This window comes from Ursus arctos, unplaced genomic scaffold, assembly GCF_023065955.2.
Source record: "Ursus arctos isolate Adak ecotype North America unplaced genomic scaffold, UrsArc2.0 scaffold_18, whole genome shotgun sequence".
Taxonomy (NCBI): domain Eukaryota; kingdom Metazoa; phylum Chordata; class Mammalia; order Carnivora; family Ursidae; genus Ursus; species Ursus arctos.
In genome coordinates, this window is record NW_026622852.1 from 34648923 (window position 1) to 34669991 (window position 21069).

Below are 21069 nucleotides of genomic sequence, written 5' to 3' on the forward strand. Positions count from 1 at the left end.
CTTTCCGTCTGCCCCTCCCCTCGCTTGCGTCCTCTCTCTCTCTCTCTCTCTCAGATAAATAATAAAAAACTTTATTATGGAAAATTTCAAACTTCAATTTTACCCATTTTTGGAAATCTTTGTTTCTTTGTGTACATTGAAATTTGGTATTTTATTCTTTCTGAAGAATTTTTAAAAACAGTTTTTGTTGTTGAGGTTTGCTGCTAATAAATTCTTCGATATTGTTTGAAAAAGTATTTCTGAGAAACACTTTTTTGGGGGGTATAGGATTCTGAGTTAACAGTGTTGGTTGTTTCTGTTTTTTTAAAAAAAGATTTTTGTTTATTTGAGAGAGAGCATGAGCGAGGTGGGGGAGGGGCAGAGGAAGAGGGAGCATAGGGCTCCATCCCAGGACCCTGAGATTATGAGCTGAGCTGAAAACAGGTGCTTAACTGACTGAGCCACCCAGGCGCCCCTAGTGTGTTGGTTGTGTTAAAAAAATTTTTCAGTAGTTTAAAGATGTCATTGCATGGTTTTTCGCTTTGCATAATTTCTGACAAGAAGGTTGCTTAATTTTTGTGCCCTGCCCCCCTCCACTGCCACTGAGATGATCTGTATTTTTGGTTTCCAGCAGTTTGAATATAATATGTGTAGGGTGTGTATGTGTATGTATGCATGCATGTGTGTGCTGGATTTATCCTGCTTGGGATTCTCTGAGCTTCTTGGATCTGTGCTTTGATTTCTTTTGTTATAAATTTAGTAAATATAGCTGTGCTAATTTTGTTATAAATTTCTTTTGTCATAATTTTTGGAAAATTCTCAGTCATTTTTTCTTCTAACATTTTCTCTGCCCCATTCAGTCTTCTTCTGGGATTCCAATTACACATATGTTAGACCATTTGATATTGCCCTATAGTTCTTTGATGCTCTGTTGTGGGTTTTTTATTTTTCACTCTTTTTTTCTTTGTGTTTCACTGTCAGTAATTTCTGTTGACCTATCCTTGAGTTTATTGATTCTTTCCTGGACTGTGTTTAGTCTACTGATGAGGCTGACAAAGGCATTCTTCATCTTGTTACCATGTTTTTTATTTTTAGCATTCCCTTAACTCTTATAGTGTCCATCTCTCTGCTTGAGGTTGAGGTCTCAGGTTTCAGAAATAGATTTTCCGCTTATTTTCTTTGAACCTTGGTTTTCTCTTTTACAAATTAGAAAAGTCAGGAATATGTAATAATGACTAACAGAATTGTTTTGAGAATCAAATGTGATCCATTGGGCTAGTCCCAACTCCTCTCTTCCCTTGGTCTCATTCACTGTCACTCAAGGCTTGGATGGTATGATTACTTTGATCCTATTTAATTCCTAAATTGTAACATTCTGTGAAGGGGAAGGGACCTAACATTTACTGACAGCCTGTATTAATCTCATGTAGAATTTGAGAAAGGGATAAAAATCACATTTAAAAAGTGCTTTTGTAAAACATTTTACTTTTGCCGGGTCTATGTGGATTTTAATTGGAAGAAACAGACAGCATTAAATCCAGTTGCCACTTGGTTAAATCTGTTAAAGAATCATTAAAATTTTTCAACTGTTGGGTTTCTTGACTCGCTTGAGAAATGTCATGGCTCATAAAACATCTCACTCTCTTTCTCTGTGCATATAGGATTTTAAATAATTGGATTGGCTTCCAAATTTTGTGTTGTGAGGAAAAACTAATGGAGTTTTTTGCTCCTTACTGACTGGTACAAATGAATGATATTCTCACTGGATTTGTCTTTGTAGTCACCGACTTGGATTCCAATTCTGATTGCACAGCTGTAAAATCTTGGGCCGATTATTTCACTTCTGAGCTTGAGGTTTTTTTAATTATTTTTGTTTGTTTTTGCTTTTTATCTGTGAAATAAGGATACCAACGTCAGCTGTTTTGAAGACATAGTGTGTAAAGAAGACATCAAGTATGTAAAGCTTTGGGTGTAGTGCCTAGTTAATAGTGATCAATGACTGATAGCATTAAGAATAGCAGCTAAAATGAAAATATGCCGCTGTTAAGTCAAATTTCAGTAAATAGAAGGGAAAGGCAAGTTTAATGTTCTTTTTATTTCTTTTAGTTGGAAAGGTCCATCTGGTAAAAGGTTATTTTAACAGTAGGGAGAGGTGTTGATGAATAAGAATAATAAGCAAGAATTAGTGTTTACTATGTGACAGGATCCTCAGAACAGCCCCAAGAAGTAAGCTACCACTCCTCGGACAAGTCCTTCATTATCTGAGTGACGGTGACCACCCCCTGCTTTGTATTCTTCTGTTCTAATTTGTACTTCATCACTGTTCTTTATATGTAACCTCGACCCTTCTTCCACTTCTCATCCCCAGTGAGAGTTTTTTTTATATATTTGGTTAGAAGTGGCCCACAGTAAGTTGAATTGAATTGTTGAGATGTTGAGTCTTTGTGTGTTTCTGGTCAAGAGTGAAATCCCACTTCCTTTATGTTACAGGTGAAAATCTAAGCATTAAAAATATAATGTTGGTCTAAGGTAAAACTACCAAGACAATAGTTATAGATAAACTGCTCAGTCAGTCCAAGCCTCCCCCCACCATCCCCAACTGTTTAAAATAAACAAATATAGTATTTTAAAGGAGCTATTGCCCTGGAAATTACCTTAGAGTAAATATAATGAATTTCAAAGAGGTGTCCAAATTCTGTGTTTGTAAGTAATTTTGCTGTAATGGGTATTATTCAAGATTGAAATTATTTAATACAAAGAAACATTCTTTATTCATACCGTGAGCAACTGTCTTCCAAAACACAGACCACAATACAGGCATTCCTACTTGAATAATATAAGGAATAATGTCAAATTATTTTTGTTGCTTTTTTTTTTTTTTTGGTCATAATAAAAATTTTTCACAAAACTGTCTTCCTGATCACAGGTTTTTAGAGGTGGAAGGAACCTAAGAGATCCAATCTAACTCCTTTCTGCCACCCAGAGAGATGAAGCAATTTATCTAAAGTCAGTGTAGCTAGCTAATGACAGAACCAGGGAGAGAACAGAGTCCTTTATCCATTTTCCATAGTGTTACATTCCTCTGGAAAAAACTGCCTACTCACTCTTGGTTTTTAATGCTAGTTAGAGTCTTGGGGTAAGGTTTTTCCCCATGACTCACTACTGCTCTTTTGTTTTCTTGTGTGGGTGTCTGGGAGCAAGCTATCAAGGGTGGCGGGTTTTTTTGTTGAACCACTGAGCAGTGTAAGGCACTAAACAAGGAAAAAGCATTTGTCTGGTTAGCACGGGAGGGGTCAGGAAGAAGGATTGTAGCTGAGACTCTCTGCCCTCAATGTTGATAGGCAGGTATTTTTAAAGTTGAGTTTCCTAACCTGGGGTCTGAATTCCCCAAGGTTTTATGAAAATTATGCAAATAGATGCATACCTCCCAAGACAAGAATGCGTACCTTTCATCAGGTTATCAAAGGGTACATAGCTAAAAACTTTTTTTTTTTTTTAAGGGAGGGAAAGCTAATAAGCAAACCTGAGAACCAGTTCCACACTCTTGCACTCTAAATACTAATTATACTAGAGGGCTCCAAATATCTCCAGCTGCCTTCTGCTTGTGTGCCCTTTCCTACAGATAAGCCTTCCCAGATGGCTTCCTGCTCTTGTCGTGGAAGGCATTGGAGGCCATGGCCTTCTTACAGGAACTTTTCCCGCAGGTTTCCAAGACGCTCCCTATCTCTCTCCCTTCTCTGTTTATTGTTTCCAGCAGAGGGTGTGAGGCTCTGGGATTTTTGTTCATTAGAAAGTTTAGGGATGTTATTTCATTTACATTCTGGTTAGAAGGAATTTGTCAGATGACTTGAAAACCTAAGACTGTTTGCTATAAGAAAGAAAAATGCAATCAGGATTCCAATCAATACTTTGCAAATTCACTTTTAGAATGCTTCTAGTTCTTTAGTTAGGGAATCTCTGTTTGATCTAGAAACTCTTTAAGCTTTCCAGAAACAGAATAAAGATCCATGGATGGTAGTTTAGGAGTTACCCAGAGCAGTCTATAAAAATGTTTTAATTTAGTTTTTCCTTCCTGAATCTTATCAGATATAAAAGAAGCTACCTCCAAATAGGAATTCATTTTAATGGGCTTTCTTCCTAGAAGAGAACACATGTAAAGCACATTCTAAATTTGTAAGTCTAGCATCTGGACACACAAAGAGAAAGCTACCACTAAGATCGAAGTTGGAAGAATTTGTTTGTTCTTTTATTTTATTATTTATTGTAAACGGGCTCTATACCCAACATGGAGCCCAACATGGGGCTTGAACTCACAAGGCTGAGATCAAAACCTGAGCTGATAACAAGAATCAGACCTTAATCTATGGAGCCATCCAGGCGCCCCTGTTTATTCATTTTAAAACACTCACACTGAGTCCTGTCTTGAGCCCTCTGTGTCATGGCAGATGCCAGGAAATGAGATCTCTTCCCTTGGGAAGCTCATGATCTTCTGGGCACACAGGTCAACATATTCCAATTCAGCATGCTAAATACTGTAATAGAGGTACCCCCCCCCCCCCAAAAAAAAAAAGCATTGCAATTAGTAGTCTGTCTGGCCAGGAAGAACGCTGAGAGTTAGGGAAGACTTCCCAGAAAGGTGACACAGGTTTGAGTTATGTCTTAAAAGGTTCAGTAAAAAACTTGTCAGGCAAGAAGGAATCTAGGAATAAGTGGTATATTTGTGCCTTCCTAATTTTAACTAAGTTTAAAACTTGCCACTCTCTTACTTTGTGTTTTCCATCAGAGCTCTAAACGAGAATGGAAGCCGCTGGAGGACCGTAGCTGTACAGACATACCATGGCTGCTGCTTTTTATCCTCTTCTGCATTGGGATGGTAAGGATCCTCTCACAGATCATCAGACCCTGGCGAACTCATGATCCAGGGGAATGATGGGGAATCCGTTTAAAGAGGGAGCTTGCTATTTATTTTTATTTAACCCCTCCTGAATTGCTTGTAACTGGAGGTCCTAGGAGACCATTGAAGCTGGTTATTTTTGTCCCATACAATTCTTTGGTATTTGGTACCCCTTGATATATATTTTTTTAAGCCTACATGAGATAAAATTAAAAGCATTGGAACTCTGTCTCTTGTACTAGATCATTTAAGAAAGCCAGATTATCCAACATAAATTTCTGCCTTTTGAGTCCTGAGTATGTATCCAACACAAACCTGATGGTTATTTTTGCACCAGTGTTCCCCTGGGCGGTGGGGGGGGTTGGTGTTCCTTTATATACAGTTAGAGTTTGTGCTAGAGGATGTCTACAGTGTTTCCAATTCTAACATCTTTTAGTTCTTCCTAGAGGGGAGGCTGGTTGTTCCCTGCTTCTGCCCATACTGGGCCCCCTGCTACCTGCTGTGTTGGCTGTAGAGTGGCATCTCTCCATTGGAGATCAGGGACTTGGTGATTTTCCACTGGGCATAGAGGATGGAGGAGCAGAGCCCCTGCTGCAGTGTCAGGGGTATGCTTTTTCAAATTGCTTCCCTACCCTGCCCTGCAGGATTTCTGACACAGGCTTCAGGTTCTTTACAGTCACGGCCGGTGTGCTGGGCTGGAAAAAAAAAGGAGGGGGTGAAAACAGTGGTTTTAAAGCTAGCTGATATTCAGAACTAGAATTAGAACAGGCTTGGAAATTCTCATCTGCTTAATCCCCCTCATTCTACAGATGGAAGGCATCAAACCCAGAGATGGAAATGACCATGCCAAGGCCACATTGTTTAGTTCATGGGAGAGCTGGTAACAGAACCCTGCTCTCCTCGTTTCCAGGCCAGTGCTCTCTTCTGCCAGCTCCTTTCCTCTTCCTCAAGGGGACTCTGCAGACGGATATTGCACTAGTCTTTACAACCAAAACACAAATGCACTACCTCTGGCCACCTTTTTTCACAAATGTATGAGTGTTTTTAAGCCTCATTTTCCTATAACATTTTATAGAGCTTCTTTAAGGATAATCTTATTCTGTGTCCTCTGCAACGGCACACCTCACAAATGCCATTTGCAAACCATAGAACCACCCTAATCCTGACAAGTAGGCATAATGGCAGGGACCAGTTATGGAAAAGAAAGCGGCCGACTTTAAAGAAATATAATAGATTGTGTAAAACGAGGAGTATTCGTTTTAAAGATAATAGCTCAGTTTCATGTAACCTAAGATATTTAGAAAACATCAAAATACCCATTTCCTCACTTAGGACTTCGAAGATGTTCAAGAGTCTACTTAGTTTAATGGAGTAGCTCCTGAAATGTGACGTGCATGCCGAGTGTGGGAAAGATTTTTTTTTGCTAACAGAATTAGCACAACCTCTCCCTACTCCCTGAATTATCCCCGAGACAGACGGCAGCTGACCTTTCGAAATTATGTTTATAAAAACATGTACCTGCCACTCCAGGTGCTTTTGATTTTCTATGCTAAAATAGCTTGGGAAAGTGCAGTCATTAATGTTGATAGGCTGATTTGGGAGTGACTTAGAGTAAGGAGCTATTTGTTTACTGACACATTTTAATGCAGTGGTAATTAATATAATGTTGATTTCTGTGCCATGGCAACTGAGACCCACTGTGTGTACTTTTTAAATGAGGGGATAGAGTTATTTGTTTTGCAATGATTTTTTTTTTAATGGATTACCCTCATGGAGTTGAGCTAACCTCATGCTTTGCCACATGGAAACTGGAGAAATTTCCAAGTTCTGTTGCCTACCGTACGGACACAGCAGTAGAGCAAAGTTTTTTGTCTTCTGTGTATTTGTTTTGTATGGTTTTTAGAAGTTTTTTTTTCCCCTTTAGGATTTCATTCTGTAGTACTTTTCAGAGAAACAGTCATCAAACGTTTGTTGAGCGTTTTCCTATGCTTGATGCTTTTGCATGTATTTATCTCATTAAATTCTCCCAGTTGCCTTATGAAATAGGTTTTCTCCCCAGCTTACAAACAAGGTGTAGCAAGGTTAAATATTAGCTTGTCTAAGAATAGAATACTGATACTATGTGGCAAAGGTAGAATAGGAACTGGGATACTCTTTTAACCTAGTGGCCAGGTGTCTGCTTCTTTCTGTCATCTCATGGCTGAGCCTTCAAGCCAAATCTGTATTCAGTGTCCTTACTTGCAGTTCTTTGCTTATTCCTTGATATCTCTGCTTTGAAATATTTTAAGATCTTGTCTTATTTCATCCATCTTCACCATTAAATCTTTTTATTTACACGTTTACCTCTTTATAAATATTTGTACTTCTGTTTCCTCCCTTATGTCCAGGGCTTTTCCATGCTTGCCTTCCATGCTCACCATCCACATTTGAACTTTTATCAATATTTTGAAATTTTGGGGCATACATTTACTCTGTTCTAGAAAAATGGTATGTAGCATTGTACTTCTAAATTTCTGTTTTCCATTAAGGTAGCAGTCAAGTGGTTCTCATATTGGACAAGTTGATTATGTATCAGAAGCAGCTATTTTAAGAATACTCTTTCCTGGGTCCCTCCTCTGATTCTGACTTAATCTCTGTGTTTCCAGTGTTCAGCCAGGGTTGGAACTCCTGTTTTAGGCACCAAGAAACCACTAAAGAGTTTTCTGTTCTTTTTTTCTTTCTTTTTCTTTCTTTCTTTTTTTCCTTTTTCTTTTGGAAGAGGGAGAATGGGGGAGGGGCAAAGAGAGGGAGAGAGAATCTTAAGGGGGCTCCACACCCAGCACGGAGTCTGACACAGAGCTCCATCTCACAACCCTGAGATCACGACCTAAGCAGAAATTAAGAGTCAGACACTTAACCAACTGAGTCACCCAGGTGCCCCAGCCAGTGAACGGTTGTGAGCAAGAAATGATGTGACCGGGTTTAGAAAGATGGCCCTGGTAGCCAGTGTTATAGATGGTTTATAACACATTACAGAGAGGGACCACTTTGGATGCTAATGGAATAGTCCAGGTAACATGTGGAAAACCTGAAATAAGGTAATGAAAAAGAAATGGAGAGAGTGTCATCAATGTTGTGGACAAGAGGGAGGCAGAATAAGGATGAGTAAGAGGTTCTTGTATGAGGGGTTCAGGGTAGGGTTTTTCAGGTCAAATCTGACTGAGGCTTGTAAGTTCTAAACCACAGTTTCTGTACAAATGAAGGAAAAAGAATGAGATGGATAAACAGAGCACTATGTTAATAGCCAGACAGTCACCTGATTTTATACCCAATAAATAGCTCCTTGGTAAAAATGACTTGTAGAATGAAGCTTGGGCCATGTGGCTGGAAGGTCCTTCCCGTGTTGGGCAGTGTGACTTCATTCTGTCTCAGGGAGAGAGAGGTATGAGTGAGAAGAGAGACGAGATCCATCTGGACCCTCTCCGCCCAGATCAGCTTACCACAGAAAGGCAGGAAAAGAGGTGGTGACTCCTTGGCCCTAAAAGGAGTGCTCACCATGGACAGTGGTGACGCCCTACAACGTACCCCTGATACTGAGTGCTGCTTTACTGCGGGCTCGGGACTGTCCTGCATGTGACACAGAAGTACCACAACTATGCAACGAAGTCAATGCTGTTGTTAACATCATTCTCATTTTACAGATAAGAAAACAGAGGCACAGGGCTATGTTAGATAACTTGTCTAGGTTACACAGTGGCAGGATGGAACCCGAAAGAGAAGAGGTCTAAAAGGTGAGGCCTCAAGAGGTAGTCCCTCCTTTGTTGCCTGGAGTTGGGAACAATAGAAAAGTTGTTGTTTAGAACATGGACACAGTAACCTCACCTGCCAGGAAAATGTGGTCTTGTGAGTATTTCAGATTCTGAGCAAAAGTTTGCATTCGCTCTGGTGCAGTTAGGAGGCGAGAGTGATGGCCAGAAGTGTGGAGAGGGGAGACCGAGGAGTCTGCTCACTCCATACCCTTACATGTGCGGTCTGGTAAGGAACGGATACTACAAAGGCAGACAGGGTAGATGCAGGAAAGGGAAGTGGCTTGGGGAAATGTGGAATGAGAAGATGAGTTTGGGAGAGGTAGGGTGTGGGTAAAGATAAGCAGTGGGAAACAAAGTTGGGAGTTTTGGAGAATGAGCTGGGCTATAGCTGGGGGTGGGAGATGACATTGCATACATTGTCCCTTCAGACCGCTTTCAAGGACCTTTTTTTATTTTATAGCATTAGTCTAGTTCCCAGAGCATAGTGTTTCTACCTCATTAACTATTGTTGAGCATGCAGCACAGAGTGAAAGACCCAAAGACTCACTGCAGTGTTTAGTCGTCTGTGTGACGGTCTGAGCTCCAGCAGGATCATAGAATATAGGAAGAACAGCATGCCAAAAATTACCCTCAGGTTACCTCATCCAAATACCTACCTACTTTCTGTTAAATCCTTTTTTTCCCTTTTTTTTTAGAATTATGGTAAAATACATATAAAATTTGCCATTTTAACTATTTTTAAGTAGTTTGAATCAATTTGCTTTTAATCCACTCTTGTTTTTGTATCCTCGTCACTATGCTGGACCAAATGGGTTTATCCTTCTTCCTGCAAGTAGAGTCTGAAACATTTTACTCCCTATCCATCTGTCTATCTATCTACCTATCATAAAATTGGGGAAGAGGAAAGGGCTTTAGAGATTAATCTAGTTCAAGCCTTGGGACAGGTAAGGAGACTGAGGGTCAGAATTTAAAGTGACTTCCCCACGATCCGAAGGGGTGTTTGCAGCAGAGCCGGGTTCAGTTCCTAGCATTCCTTGTCCGTGTGTTTTCTTTCTTTTATTCACTGTTCAAGCTGCCCATGAAACTGAGCCTCTCTGATCTTGCTTCCTTACACTTCATTATTTTCTGATCTTTTGAGAACTTTTCAGTTCTTCCAGGGTAAACTTTATAACCCTTTCTTACCGTGCAGGACATCTTGCGTTTGATTATGCTCGATAAATGCATATTGAGAGGCAGTTTCTAGACTTCCAGTCATTTTTGCTTATTGCTTCTTTCTTCTTTCTTAGATAATACATCCTATTAAACTTTAAAGAAATCTGGCAGATTGGGAAAATTTTTAAATTTTTCGTTTGTTTGTATAAATATTAGCGCTGCATCAGACATTCTCATCCTGTCTGCTGGGTCCTAATAGCCTTTCATGTCTCAGGGTTCTAAGAAGAGGAGAGACAGAAGCCAAATGTTCCTTCAAGGTTTGACACATTAGTAACTAGGAGATTGACTCCAAGCTTTGGTTGAGTTTAGGGGTAGAGGTATAAGATTAGGTATCGAGGCAAAGGAGGTAGTATTTGAGGAAAAAAGAGTCTGGGCTTATTTTCTTTAATCCCTGGGAGAGAGCTGGAAGTCTTTTTTTGCCCATCTTTTTATTTTGAAACATTTTGCCATATTCATATTTCATTCCCACCTGCCACATAAGTTTTTGTTGACTGTTTTTTTCCCACCCCCAAAACCAAACTTAAGGCCTTCTGCCTTGCTCGGTTGCACGTTAAGGGCTCTGGGTTTGAAATTCAAACATGCTTGTGAAATCAAATGTGTCCTCTCTCTTGACTAATGGTGAATGAAACTAAGCAAATCCTCCTTCTAACGTTGAACTAATGACCACAGTACATTCACTAGCAAATTGTCTTTCTCCCACTTAGGCAATAGATACTTACTAGTTTGCCAGATCCAGCTTGGGACCCACCACCAGTGTATGCCTTGATCTGACTTGAGTCACCTCCTGTTTGTGATTAGATTTGTCTGCTCCTCCTCCTCTCTCTCTCTCTCTCTCTCTCTCTCTCAAAAGAGCAGTTCTGCAAGCAGTAACTCAGTCCTTTTAAGATTTAGCCATGGTTCTCTTCCTTACTAATAGGCTTACTTTCTCTGCAGTGATTGCTCTCTACTATAGGCATATAAAAGCTTTCCTCATCCCCCTTATCACTTGCTTCATTAATATGATTTCCTTCTCTTGAATGCCTCTTCCTCTCCCCACTTAGAGCCATTAAATTATTGAGTGCATTCTGTAAAGTTTCTCTCATCCTATTTTGATTTCATGTACCACATTTTTTTCTCATCTGAAGCTATATTGCTTCCCACATTTGGATTTCAGAATTTTTTTTTTAAAGGCGATTGTATTTGTAATTATATTTGGCCTAGTTCCCCGTTGTCATTACTTGTACCATATGGGAAGTCCCTGGGAAAACAGTCATGGTTTCTTCCTATCTTACTAGCTTACTTTTTCTCCTTCCTTTCTCCCCTGAAGCTTCTCACCCACCCTTCTCTAATGCCTTTGGAAGCTACTAAGAAGTTTAAATGGCCAGTGCGAAAATATGTCAGTGTCCCATTTTACCATATATATGTGACGTTTATAATTTATCCTCTGTCTACATCCCAGAGGGATGTAAGGTGGCTTATGATTTAAAAAAAAAAAAAACTCACATGTCCAACAGTACTGTTAAAAATAGTCAGAAAGGGAAATCAGAAACCATTTAAAGGAATCTGTAACACAAAGTACTTATCAGACATAAGAAGAACATTTCTATAAAAAGTGAAAGAAGAACATAACCTTTTAATTATGCAAGGCCTTTGCTATTTTAGACTAGTAGTGAAAGAAGATTGTAATTGTGGTCTGAATATTTCTGTGTAGTGACACAATTACTGACAATATTGCTCATTTTCTCCCTAGGAATTTTTGTTCTAAAGGAGAGAACTGAAGGAGTTTTTGGTTAGTCCCCAGTTACTGGTGTCAACTTCTTTAGTCTGGCTTTATCCTTCAAATTTCCCACTAACAGCTACCATGTCTTATCACCAGCCATGGTTCAGACCAGCGAGGGGTTAGAGATGTACTCTCTCATTTAGTCCTCATCATTAGGCTGTGAAACAGATGATAGTACTTTGTGAGGGATGGGGAAGGAGCACTCTAGGTAGGGAATTGGATCAAAGTCACGTAGGTAGTAAGTGGTAGAGTGAGGGTTTAAATCCAAATCTCTCTGGGTTCCCTTTGTTACTCTCTGATTCTTCTTGCTGAAGAACTGTATTGGAAAGGTTAACCATTAAACCTCCTAATGTTTGCCTCCACTTCCAGCTTTTGTTCGGTGTAGGATTTCCTAATTTGAGGTTCAATGATATGCTTAAAATGGCCTGCTGGTTTGCACATGTGTATGTGTGCAGGGCCTTAAATGTTTTTTTCTCCTGTTTTATTATTGCCTTGAGGTCCTGACATGGAACTGTCTTGCGTTTTCCGTGGAGGAATCAGGAGAGAGGGAGGGGACAAAAGGCGAGAGTAAACGTGTGAGTCTGGACCGGCCTCTGCCTAACCCTAGTGCAAGCAGTTAGTTGCTGCTTCGAGGCAGAAGGATACTAACATTTTTATTGAAACAGACACTTACATGCATTATTTCATGTAATTCTGACAGCAGCCTTTGTGGTAAGTGGTTTTAGCCTCAATTTATAGACGGGAAAACTGAAGCACAGAGCATTAAGCAGGTTTGTCCGATGTCGCACAAGTAGAAAATAGAGTCATCAGTATTCCATTGATCAGTGAAGGTTTATCTGACCCTGGAACCCATGGACCTTTCCTTTACATGGTCTCATTTCTAACAACAATAATAGCTAATATTAATTGAGGTCTTACTATGTGTTGAGTAGGATTCTCATCCCTTTACTAGATTATTTCATTTAATCCATACAGCATTCTTAGGAGCTACGCACTCACTCTCTCCATTTTACAGGTGAGTAAATTGAGGCACGGAGCGTTAAAGTAACCGGGCAAGGATCAGTAGGCATGAGAGTAGCAAATCAGGGATAGTCTCCACTCTGGAGTGGACTTTCTTATAAACTGTAGTTTCAAGCAGTTGCTATTAGCTAGAGCCACACTCTCTACTCCCCCCGCCCCGCCACTTTCCTTACCTCCAAGATAAAGCTAGAGGGATTATTTAGAAAAAAGTTTGTTTGCCTTTTTAGGAAAGTATGTTTAAAAGGGAAATAACTCTCCTTGGAGGAAGTGCATGTGAGTACAGGACTGAACGCCATGGGCCTGAGATCTAGCATGGGACTTGGCTAGGATGCATTAAATAGTGATAATCTCTCCCTTCATTGGCCACTTCAGTAAGGATAATAAAAACCACCCTTTTAATGACCACGTTGCATGATTTTCTAACCCGTCTTTTCACCCAGTCCATTTTATCAGTAGTGATTCACCTTACTTCCTATTGTTACGTCTACTATCCTGCAGTGAGTATAGGCTGTTACTGCTTTGTCTTGGTCCACACATACTTGACTCAGCAGGCATGATGCAGTCCCAAAGCATCTATGGTTTATTTGCCTTTGTCACTGTGATGAAGCCTATTCCCATGAAATGAAGTGACCTTTGTGGCACACAGACCCAGCGCCTCACTCTCCTTGAGTCTGCAGTATTAAAAGCATGGTGGTGTTTCATGGCATAATTCTTTGGCTTGTATACAGCTTTATTGCAGGAAGGAAACAGAGTGTTGTGTGCACCAACGTGATAATAATTCAAAACCCACACATCTATTCTTCTTTGAGTTTTTTTCTTTCATCTGTTGCTGTTGTCCCTTTAACAGAACTTTACAACCAAATAAAAGTAAAGAATGAAACAAGCTGGGTTTGATTTTATGCTCTGATCTTTACTAGCTTCTATGGCGTTGGGCAACTTACTGAATCTCTCTGGGTCTCAGTTTCCCCATCCTAAGGATTAGCGATAATGTCTGGTAAGCACCTAGTAGGAGCCTGGCACAGCGCAGATGTTCAATACAGAGAAGCCACTATTATTATAAAATGCATAGGCGATCTTATGATGTAAAAGCTTGAGATTTGTTTTGTTATGGTAGTAAATAGTGTTTCCCTGTGGACTTCTCTGTGCTGCTTCTGTGAAATACCAGGAAAACAGTAGAATAGTGTTTGCAATAAGGAAAGATAGCTCTTTGTTCCCTTCAACAGACAAAAGAAGGTCATTATCGTATCAAGTAGTGACTGTTGCTATTGAACTGGTTTATTTGTGTGTTTTTTTTCTGTTTTTTTTTCTAGGGATTTATTTGTGGCTTTTCAGTAGCAACAGGTGCAGCAGCGAGACTAGTGTCAGGATACGACAGCTATGGAAATATCTGTGGGCAGAAAAATGCAAAGTTGGAAGCAATACCAAACAGTGGCATGGACCACACCCATCGGAAGTGAGTAGACTGTTGGCTGAATGAACACTATGGAAACCTTGAAGGGGGGTAGAAAATCCTGCGTTTCTTACTGTTATAAAAATAATATCTTACTGAATTTTATTTTTATATGACTCCTGTTGGTGTTTTTATTTTTTTTAACTGCCCACTCAAATTATTCCTGGTTTTGGTCTGTAAATACATTTTCCAGGAAATAAAATTAGCTGCCAAGTTAAAATGCACTATCTTGAGGTTTTAATGAGTAAAGGCTTGATTTGAGAGGGTTGTTCCTATACTCTCTTTTCCCATTAGCCTTTAGGTTGTACCCGAAGTTTCAACTCAGGGAATAACGTAATTATTTTTTCTTCCTAAGATTGTACTTGATGGGAGACAGAGGGATGATAGTGGATTTTGAAACATTAAAGGTATAACGAAACATTTTGTGATGCATCATTTATAAGTACAGTACCTATCAATTTCCAATTTTATAAAAGATACATTTTCTTTGTCAGACTTTAAAATTTGTTTTGAATTCTCAAGCTTGATCTTTTGCATTTCATGAAATGCCTGACTTAATTGCCTTTTTTCTTCATAAGAGCTATTATTTCGTTTTTCATGTGTGTGAGGAAAATGTCATCAAACATATCTTAGGTATGATGTCAGTATATTTGTCCACACTGCATATTTATGACCCATCACACTTGGTCAGACAAGTTTAATAAATAAAAACAGGTCTTCAGAATTAACCAAACTAATTTTAAAGTCATGGGTTACCCAATTCAGTTAATGAACTTTGTAGGAAAAGGCTGAGCAGTGAAAGCTATTTTTAGGCTATAGTTGTTTCAAGAAGCATTTTCCAGGATATAGTAGCTATATTTATTATTAGATAAATCTGTTTGTTAAATCAGGGCACTTCCTGGAAAGTATAAGATTAATTTGACAATTTCACGAAGAAGAAAGAAATCCAAATGGTTAATCGTATCTCAGAGATATTCTCCCATTGAATGAAGGAATAATGTGTTCAAGTAAATAAAATTCTAAATAATAATAATGATGAATACTTGTGTAGCATATCATAGTTGGCAAGCATACGATACCATGCTGTGGGGTAGGTGTCATGGAAGTTTAGAGAGATTGGAATGATTTTCTCAAAAGTCTGGCTGGTCAGTGGAATATCACACACAGACTATGAGCTTTTCTCTTGATAAGCACGTGCATCCGTTGACAGAAGTGAAAATTGGACTCAGGGTAATTTGGAGGATTTTCATTTATTCCTTTTTTGTTTGCTTTATAGAATTAACACAACTTTTAGGCCTTGTGTTATTTCTGATAACAAGACAGCCTATATATATATATATATATTTTTAAACATTTTCTTTTGAAATAATTTTAGACTCCTAGAAGTTGCAAAAATAATACAGAATTCCACATCTTTTGTTGTTGTTGCTGTAGGTGGCGTCTGTGCCGTCAAATACTTTTAGACTCTTTAATGCTGGAGACGTGTGCCAAACATAAAATGTTACCATTTAGGTAGTTGAGGAGATAGGAGGAAAAGAGCTCTCTTCCCTCAGATCTACTGCTCACGTGAGGTCATACGTTTATGGCTCCCCTTGTAATCTGCTGGTGGTTCCAAGCATATTGTCACCATAAGGTTTGTGTAAATGTCACTCTTCATGCTTAACCTTATGGAGGTTAATTTGGTCAATTTTTAATTTCAAATCCTTGTATTTTCTATGTACTGATATAGATATTTTCTATATACTATATGTTCTATACACTATACACACACTATATAAATATATGTGTATATTTATATACATATATAATATATAAATATTATATAGATATATTTACATATATACATAGGCCTCTTGCAAAGAGAGCCTGCTTCTTACTCCAAAAAAAGTGGTGATTTCTCTCTGAGTGCTCAGTGTAGTTGGGAGCCATTCATGGATCGCTGTAGAGGAAATAGTTTCCCAAGTGTAGCTATACCTTGGGTATACATGTTTGTTTATTTATTTGTTTGTTTATTGAGAGGGAGAGGGTGAGAGAGAATCTTAAACAGTCTCCATGCCTAGTGTGGAGCCCGACCTGGGACTTGATCTCACAACCCTGAGATCATGACCTGAGCTGAAATCCAGACACTCAACTGACTGTACCACCCAGGGGCCCCTGTTTATTTATTTTTTATCTCTACTTCTTCTCTGCATGTAAACGTTTTAATGCTGACCCATCTAAGTATTTCTATCTATGAATGGAATATATATATTTTTAATGAATAATACATTTTGAACATACCTTTCTCAGGTAAGTCTGTACTGTTTGGGTTTGAAAGAAGGCATAGTGTCTTTGTGTTTGTTACCTTTACTCCATCCTCTTCTTTTTCCTGCCAAATGCTTTCGTTTCCTCCTTTTTCATTCATTTCCTGATATATCTTCGTCTTCGTTATGAATACTAGGCCCTACCGTAGCTCTAGAATTTTTTTCTATCTATCTTGTCTGTTGCTACCTCAACTTGACCTTGATCACTACTTTGTCCCATTTCTTATCCTCAGTCCCTAGTGCCTGATACTCACTGGGACCTACCTCCATACATATTTGTGGAATAAGTTAATAAGTGAATCCTCTAACATCTTGAATACAACTAACTCTACCTTGCTTTCATGAGTATTGTTTCCTTTGTCAGAAAGAAACATTTCTTCCATTCTTCATGTGGCTAAATTCTACTTATCCTTCAGCCCTCACTATAAATGTTATTTCCCAGAAAGGTCTTTTTTGATCTCACAATTTAAATCAAGTATTTAAAAGTACTTTCTCATGGGGCGCCCAGCTGGCTCAGTTAGTAGAACATGTGACTCTTGATCTTGGGGTTGTGGGTTTGAGCCCCACGTTGGCTGTCGTGTTTACTTAAAAAATAAATAAATGATAATTGTCTTTCTCTGCTTGACTTATTTCACTTAGCATTATCTCCTCCAGTGCCATCCATGTTGCAGCAAATGTTGAGAAATCATTCTTTTTGATAGCGGAGTAATATTCCATTGTATATATGGACCACATCTTCTTAATCCAGTCATCTGTTGAAGGGCATCTGAGCTCCTTCCACGATTTAGCTATTGTGGACAAAGACAATTATCATATGGTTTCTCTCATCTATGGAACATAAGAACTAGGAAGATCGGTAGGAGAAGAAAGGGATAAAGAAAGGGGGGTAATCAGAAGGGGGAATGAAGCATGAGAGACTATGGACTCTGAGAAACAAACTGAGGGCTTCAGAGGGGAGGGGGGTGGGGGGCTGGGATAGGCTGGTGATGGGTAGTAAGGAGGACACGTATTGCATGGTGCACTGGGTGTTATACACAACTAATGAATCATCGAACTTTACATCAAAAACCAGGGATGTACTGTATGGTGAATAACATAATAAAAATATTATTATGAAAATAAATAAATAAATGAAAATAAAAATATTTTCATTGTATCCTATAATATGTGTAATTATATATTTATTTTGTGACTATTCGTTAAATGTGTCTTCTAAGTTCTGGGAGAGCAGAGGTGAGGTCTGTTTTTTCAATACTATATCCTCAGTACTTGGAATATAGTAGGCATTCAATTAAATGTTGAATGGGTAAAAAATTTATTTTCTTAAAATTTTTTTGGGAAGTGAATTACCAAGTCTGAGGATAAAATTAAGATTACTAATAAATATTTTAAGATTATTAATAAAAATTGCTGATGAATATGGCTTTCCAAAAAGTCTGTTCCATTTACATTCCCACCAATGTCTAAGATTGCTTTATCTTTGCTAGTATTACTAGTTTTTATTTTTTACTAATTAGGTTAAACAAAAAATGCTGTTTGATAGTTTTAATTTGCAGGTCTTTGGTTATTCATGAGCATGAGCCTCTTTCCTTCACATGTTTGTTGACCTAAGGACAACTGTTGTGCTAGCATATCTATTCTTGGTCTTCTAATCTCTAATCTTCTCCATCCTTTATACTGTGATAGGATTAAGTTCTTTCAAACACTTTTTATGGTCATTTCCCTGCTCAAGAGCCTTTCCTTTAGTGTTGATGCCTACACTATCACAGGTGAGCCCCCTCAACACTGCCATTCCAGGCTTCCCATGATCTACACCCATTGTCCCTATTCAGTCCTTTCCTGCTGTTTCTCGGTGTAGTAGTGTTGTTCAAGATACTCATTCTGCCTGTGCATTGTCCCCTCTCCCTCTCTGCCAGTCTTAATTCTTGAAAGACTCAAGGTGGGTCTCCTAACCTCTTCGTGAAATATTTCAAAACACACTTTATCCCATTGTGATCTTTTATTTCCTGAACTTTCCTATCTCCAATTTGTTTTTCTGTTGGCTCAGAGTTCTTCTCCAGTTATATTGCGTGTGTCTTCTGCTTGTAGTAATTATCATTTGCTAGGTAACAATGTTACTATAAACTTTGTGGCTTAAAACAAGACACATTTACTATCTCACAGTTTCTGTGGGTCAGGAATATGGGTATGGCTTAGCTGGGTCTCCTGCTTCCGAGTGTCTCGCAGGACTGCGATCAAGGAGTTGATCAGGGCTGGGGCTCTTCTGGGGAGTTCCCCTTCCAAGCTCATATAGTTGGCAGCACTCTGTCTTTCAAGATAGTTGGACTGAGAGCCTTAGCTCTTTATGGCTATAAGCCCAAGGCCACCCTCAGTGCATGCTATATGGGCCACTCCATATGGTGGCTTACTTCACAGCCAGCAAGGCAAAGCATCAGTAGCGTCTGCTAGCAAGATGGAAGTTAAATTGTATGTAATATAATTGTAGAAGTGGTGTCTGTCACCTTTGTCATATTCTACTTGTTAGAAGCAAGTCACAAGTCCCACCCAAAGTCGGGGGGAGGGAATTACAGCAAAGTGTGAATTCTGAGAGGTGGGAATCCTTGGGACATCTTAAAGTCTTCTGCCACCCTGCCCAACATGGTCTCCCTGGAGTGCCATGTTTTGTATAGCTCCCAGATTTGAACACCCGAGAGAGTTATTTCATAGGGGCTTACTGAATTGCAGTAATAGAGGAAGGAATAAAGCTAGAAGAGGAATGGGAAGCGGGAATGTCTTTCACTTATTCTAATCAGAAAATTTCAGGGACACCTGGGTGGCTCAGTTAGTTAAGTGTCTGTCTTCAGCTTAGGTCATGATCCTGGGGTCCTGGGATTGAGCCCCGCATTGGGCTCCCTGCTCAGTGGGGAGCCTGCTTCTCCCTCTGCTTCTGCCCCTCCCCCTGCTTGTGTGCATGCGCACGCGCCCCCCACCAAATAAGTAAATAAAATCTTTTTTAAAAAAGTTTAAGATGCCAAGATGACTGTAGGATTCTATTAGTGGTAAAGAAAAGGCAATATTTTATTGCCTTAGCATTCTTTTTTTTTTTTTTTTTTAAGATTTATTTATTTGACAGAGAAGGGGAGAGGCAGAGGGAGAGGAAGTGAGGGAATCTTAAGCAGACTCCATGCATGGAGCCCAGGTTGGGGCTCGATTCAGGACCCTGAAGTCCTGACCTGAGCTGAAATCAAGATGAGCCACCCAGGCATCCCTATTGCCCTGTCACTCTAATTGTAATGTGTTCTTTTTCTCCGGATAATGTTTTTGACCTGATAATATATTTCCTGCAGTAATAAGGATGTAAAGGAAAATGGTAGATAATATTTTATGATATACAGGAAAGTCCCAACTTGAAATGGATTATGTTTCCCAAGTTCACTTTTAAGTTAGTTGTTTGAGATAGGTACAACTCTTCTGAATAGAAACAGTGCTATAAATAAGGTCCTGAGGCTGGGTTAACTCAGAAAGCTCATTTATCTTAGAATCATAGACTGTCAGAGGTAAAAGGGATCTTTAAGATTATCTAGTGTGTAACCACCTTACAGCATCCTGTCAAATATTGGTAAGCCTTGTGTGTAACCTCTGTAAAGCACCCCTTCGAATCCTGGTGAGCCAACTGAGGCTCAGAGAAGAAAATGACTTCTTTTGTAGTTGAGCTATCATTATGTAGCAGAGATGCTAGAGAACAAGGGTAAGGCTTATAGTCTTTTGTTTTGGGTTTTCTTTTCTTTTCTTTTTTTTTTTTTTTGGTTGTGGGGAGTAGGGTAGTAATAATATATTTGAACTTTGATCGACAATTCCAAAATTCTACATTGCCTACCATTTTCAAAACCTACCATTCTTCCACATTCTGCATTGCCTACCATTTTCAAAACCATAAAGCTAGCTTTACAGTGTATGTGTCAATTTTTAGAGAATTATTATTATTATAGAAATTGTTCCCAAAGGGGAAGCCCCCTCTCCTCCATATCAATTTGGATAGAACAAGGCTGCTTCTAGTTCTAAGATACTGGATTTGTGGATATGGGGACTATACTGGGGCAAAACTTACAGCTCTTTTGGCCCCTGGGGAGGCAGCTGGATCCAGCATGGATGTTACCTTGTCCTGGGTGCCTGGGATGGAAGAGGCTATGGCAAGGGGGCAGTGACTCTTTGTACGCAGAGGTTATTGTAAAGCCAGATGAGGGTATGTAGAGAACTGCTTTTAATCTTTTTTATATAGGTATTATATCATTATTAGAAATTTTTTATCCGTTCTGCAAACAATCCTAAAACAGAGCTTAGCAGCTCTTTCTTTGTGACTCTTAAGAAATTTTCTCAGTGAGATAAGTGAGATAGGTCTCACTTATCAGTATCGATTTTTTCATAGAGGTTCCAAAGATATATTTTTTGCACAAATCTAACTTTATTCTTTATCTTTTTATCTTTCCTCTAAGGAAGCCATTTAAAGCCCCAATCACTGATAAAGGCTCTTTGACCGTAAAATGCCTCTCAGATTTCAGATACCGAGTATTAACAGGAGGTGCAGGAAGTAGAGGTCTGAGGACGGTTGATGGCAGACATTTGTAAGTAAAATCTATAGGGGGCATTTTATTTGAGACCTTTTTCAATTACCTTCGTAACCTGTG

At 39.1% G+C, this 21069-nt stretch overlaps 1 protein-coding gene across 6 annotated transcripts in view; it reads left to right on the plus strand.

Annotated features, from left to right (window-relative positions):
* Positions 1–21069, plus strand: part of SLC44A1 (solute carrier family 44 member 1) — a 190867-nt gene that overhangs the window by 46701 nt on the left and 123097 nt on the right. For all 6 annotated transcript variants that reach the window (XM_026506080.4, XM_048223005.2, XM_026506082.3 and 3 more), the window contains exons 2-3: positions 4763–4852; positions 13963–14105. In XM_026506080.4, the coding sequence (XP_026361865.1) occupies positions 4763–4852; positions 13963–14105 (233 nt within the window). The remainder of the gene's footprint in view (positions 1–4762; positions 4853–13962; positions 14106–21069) is intronic.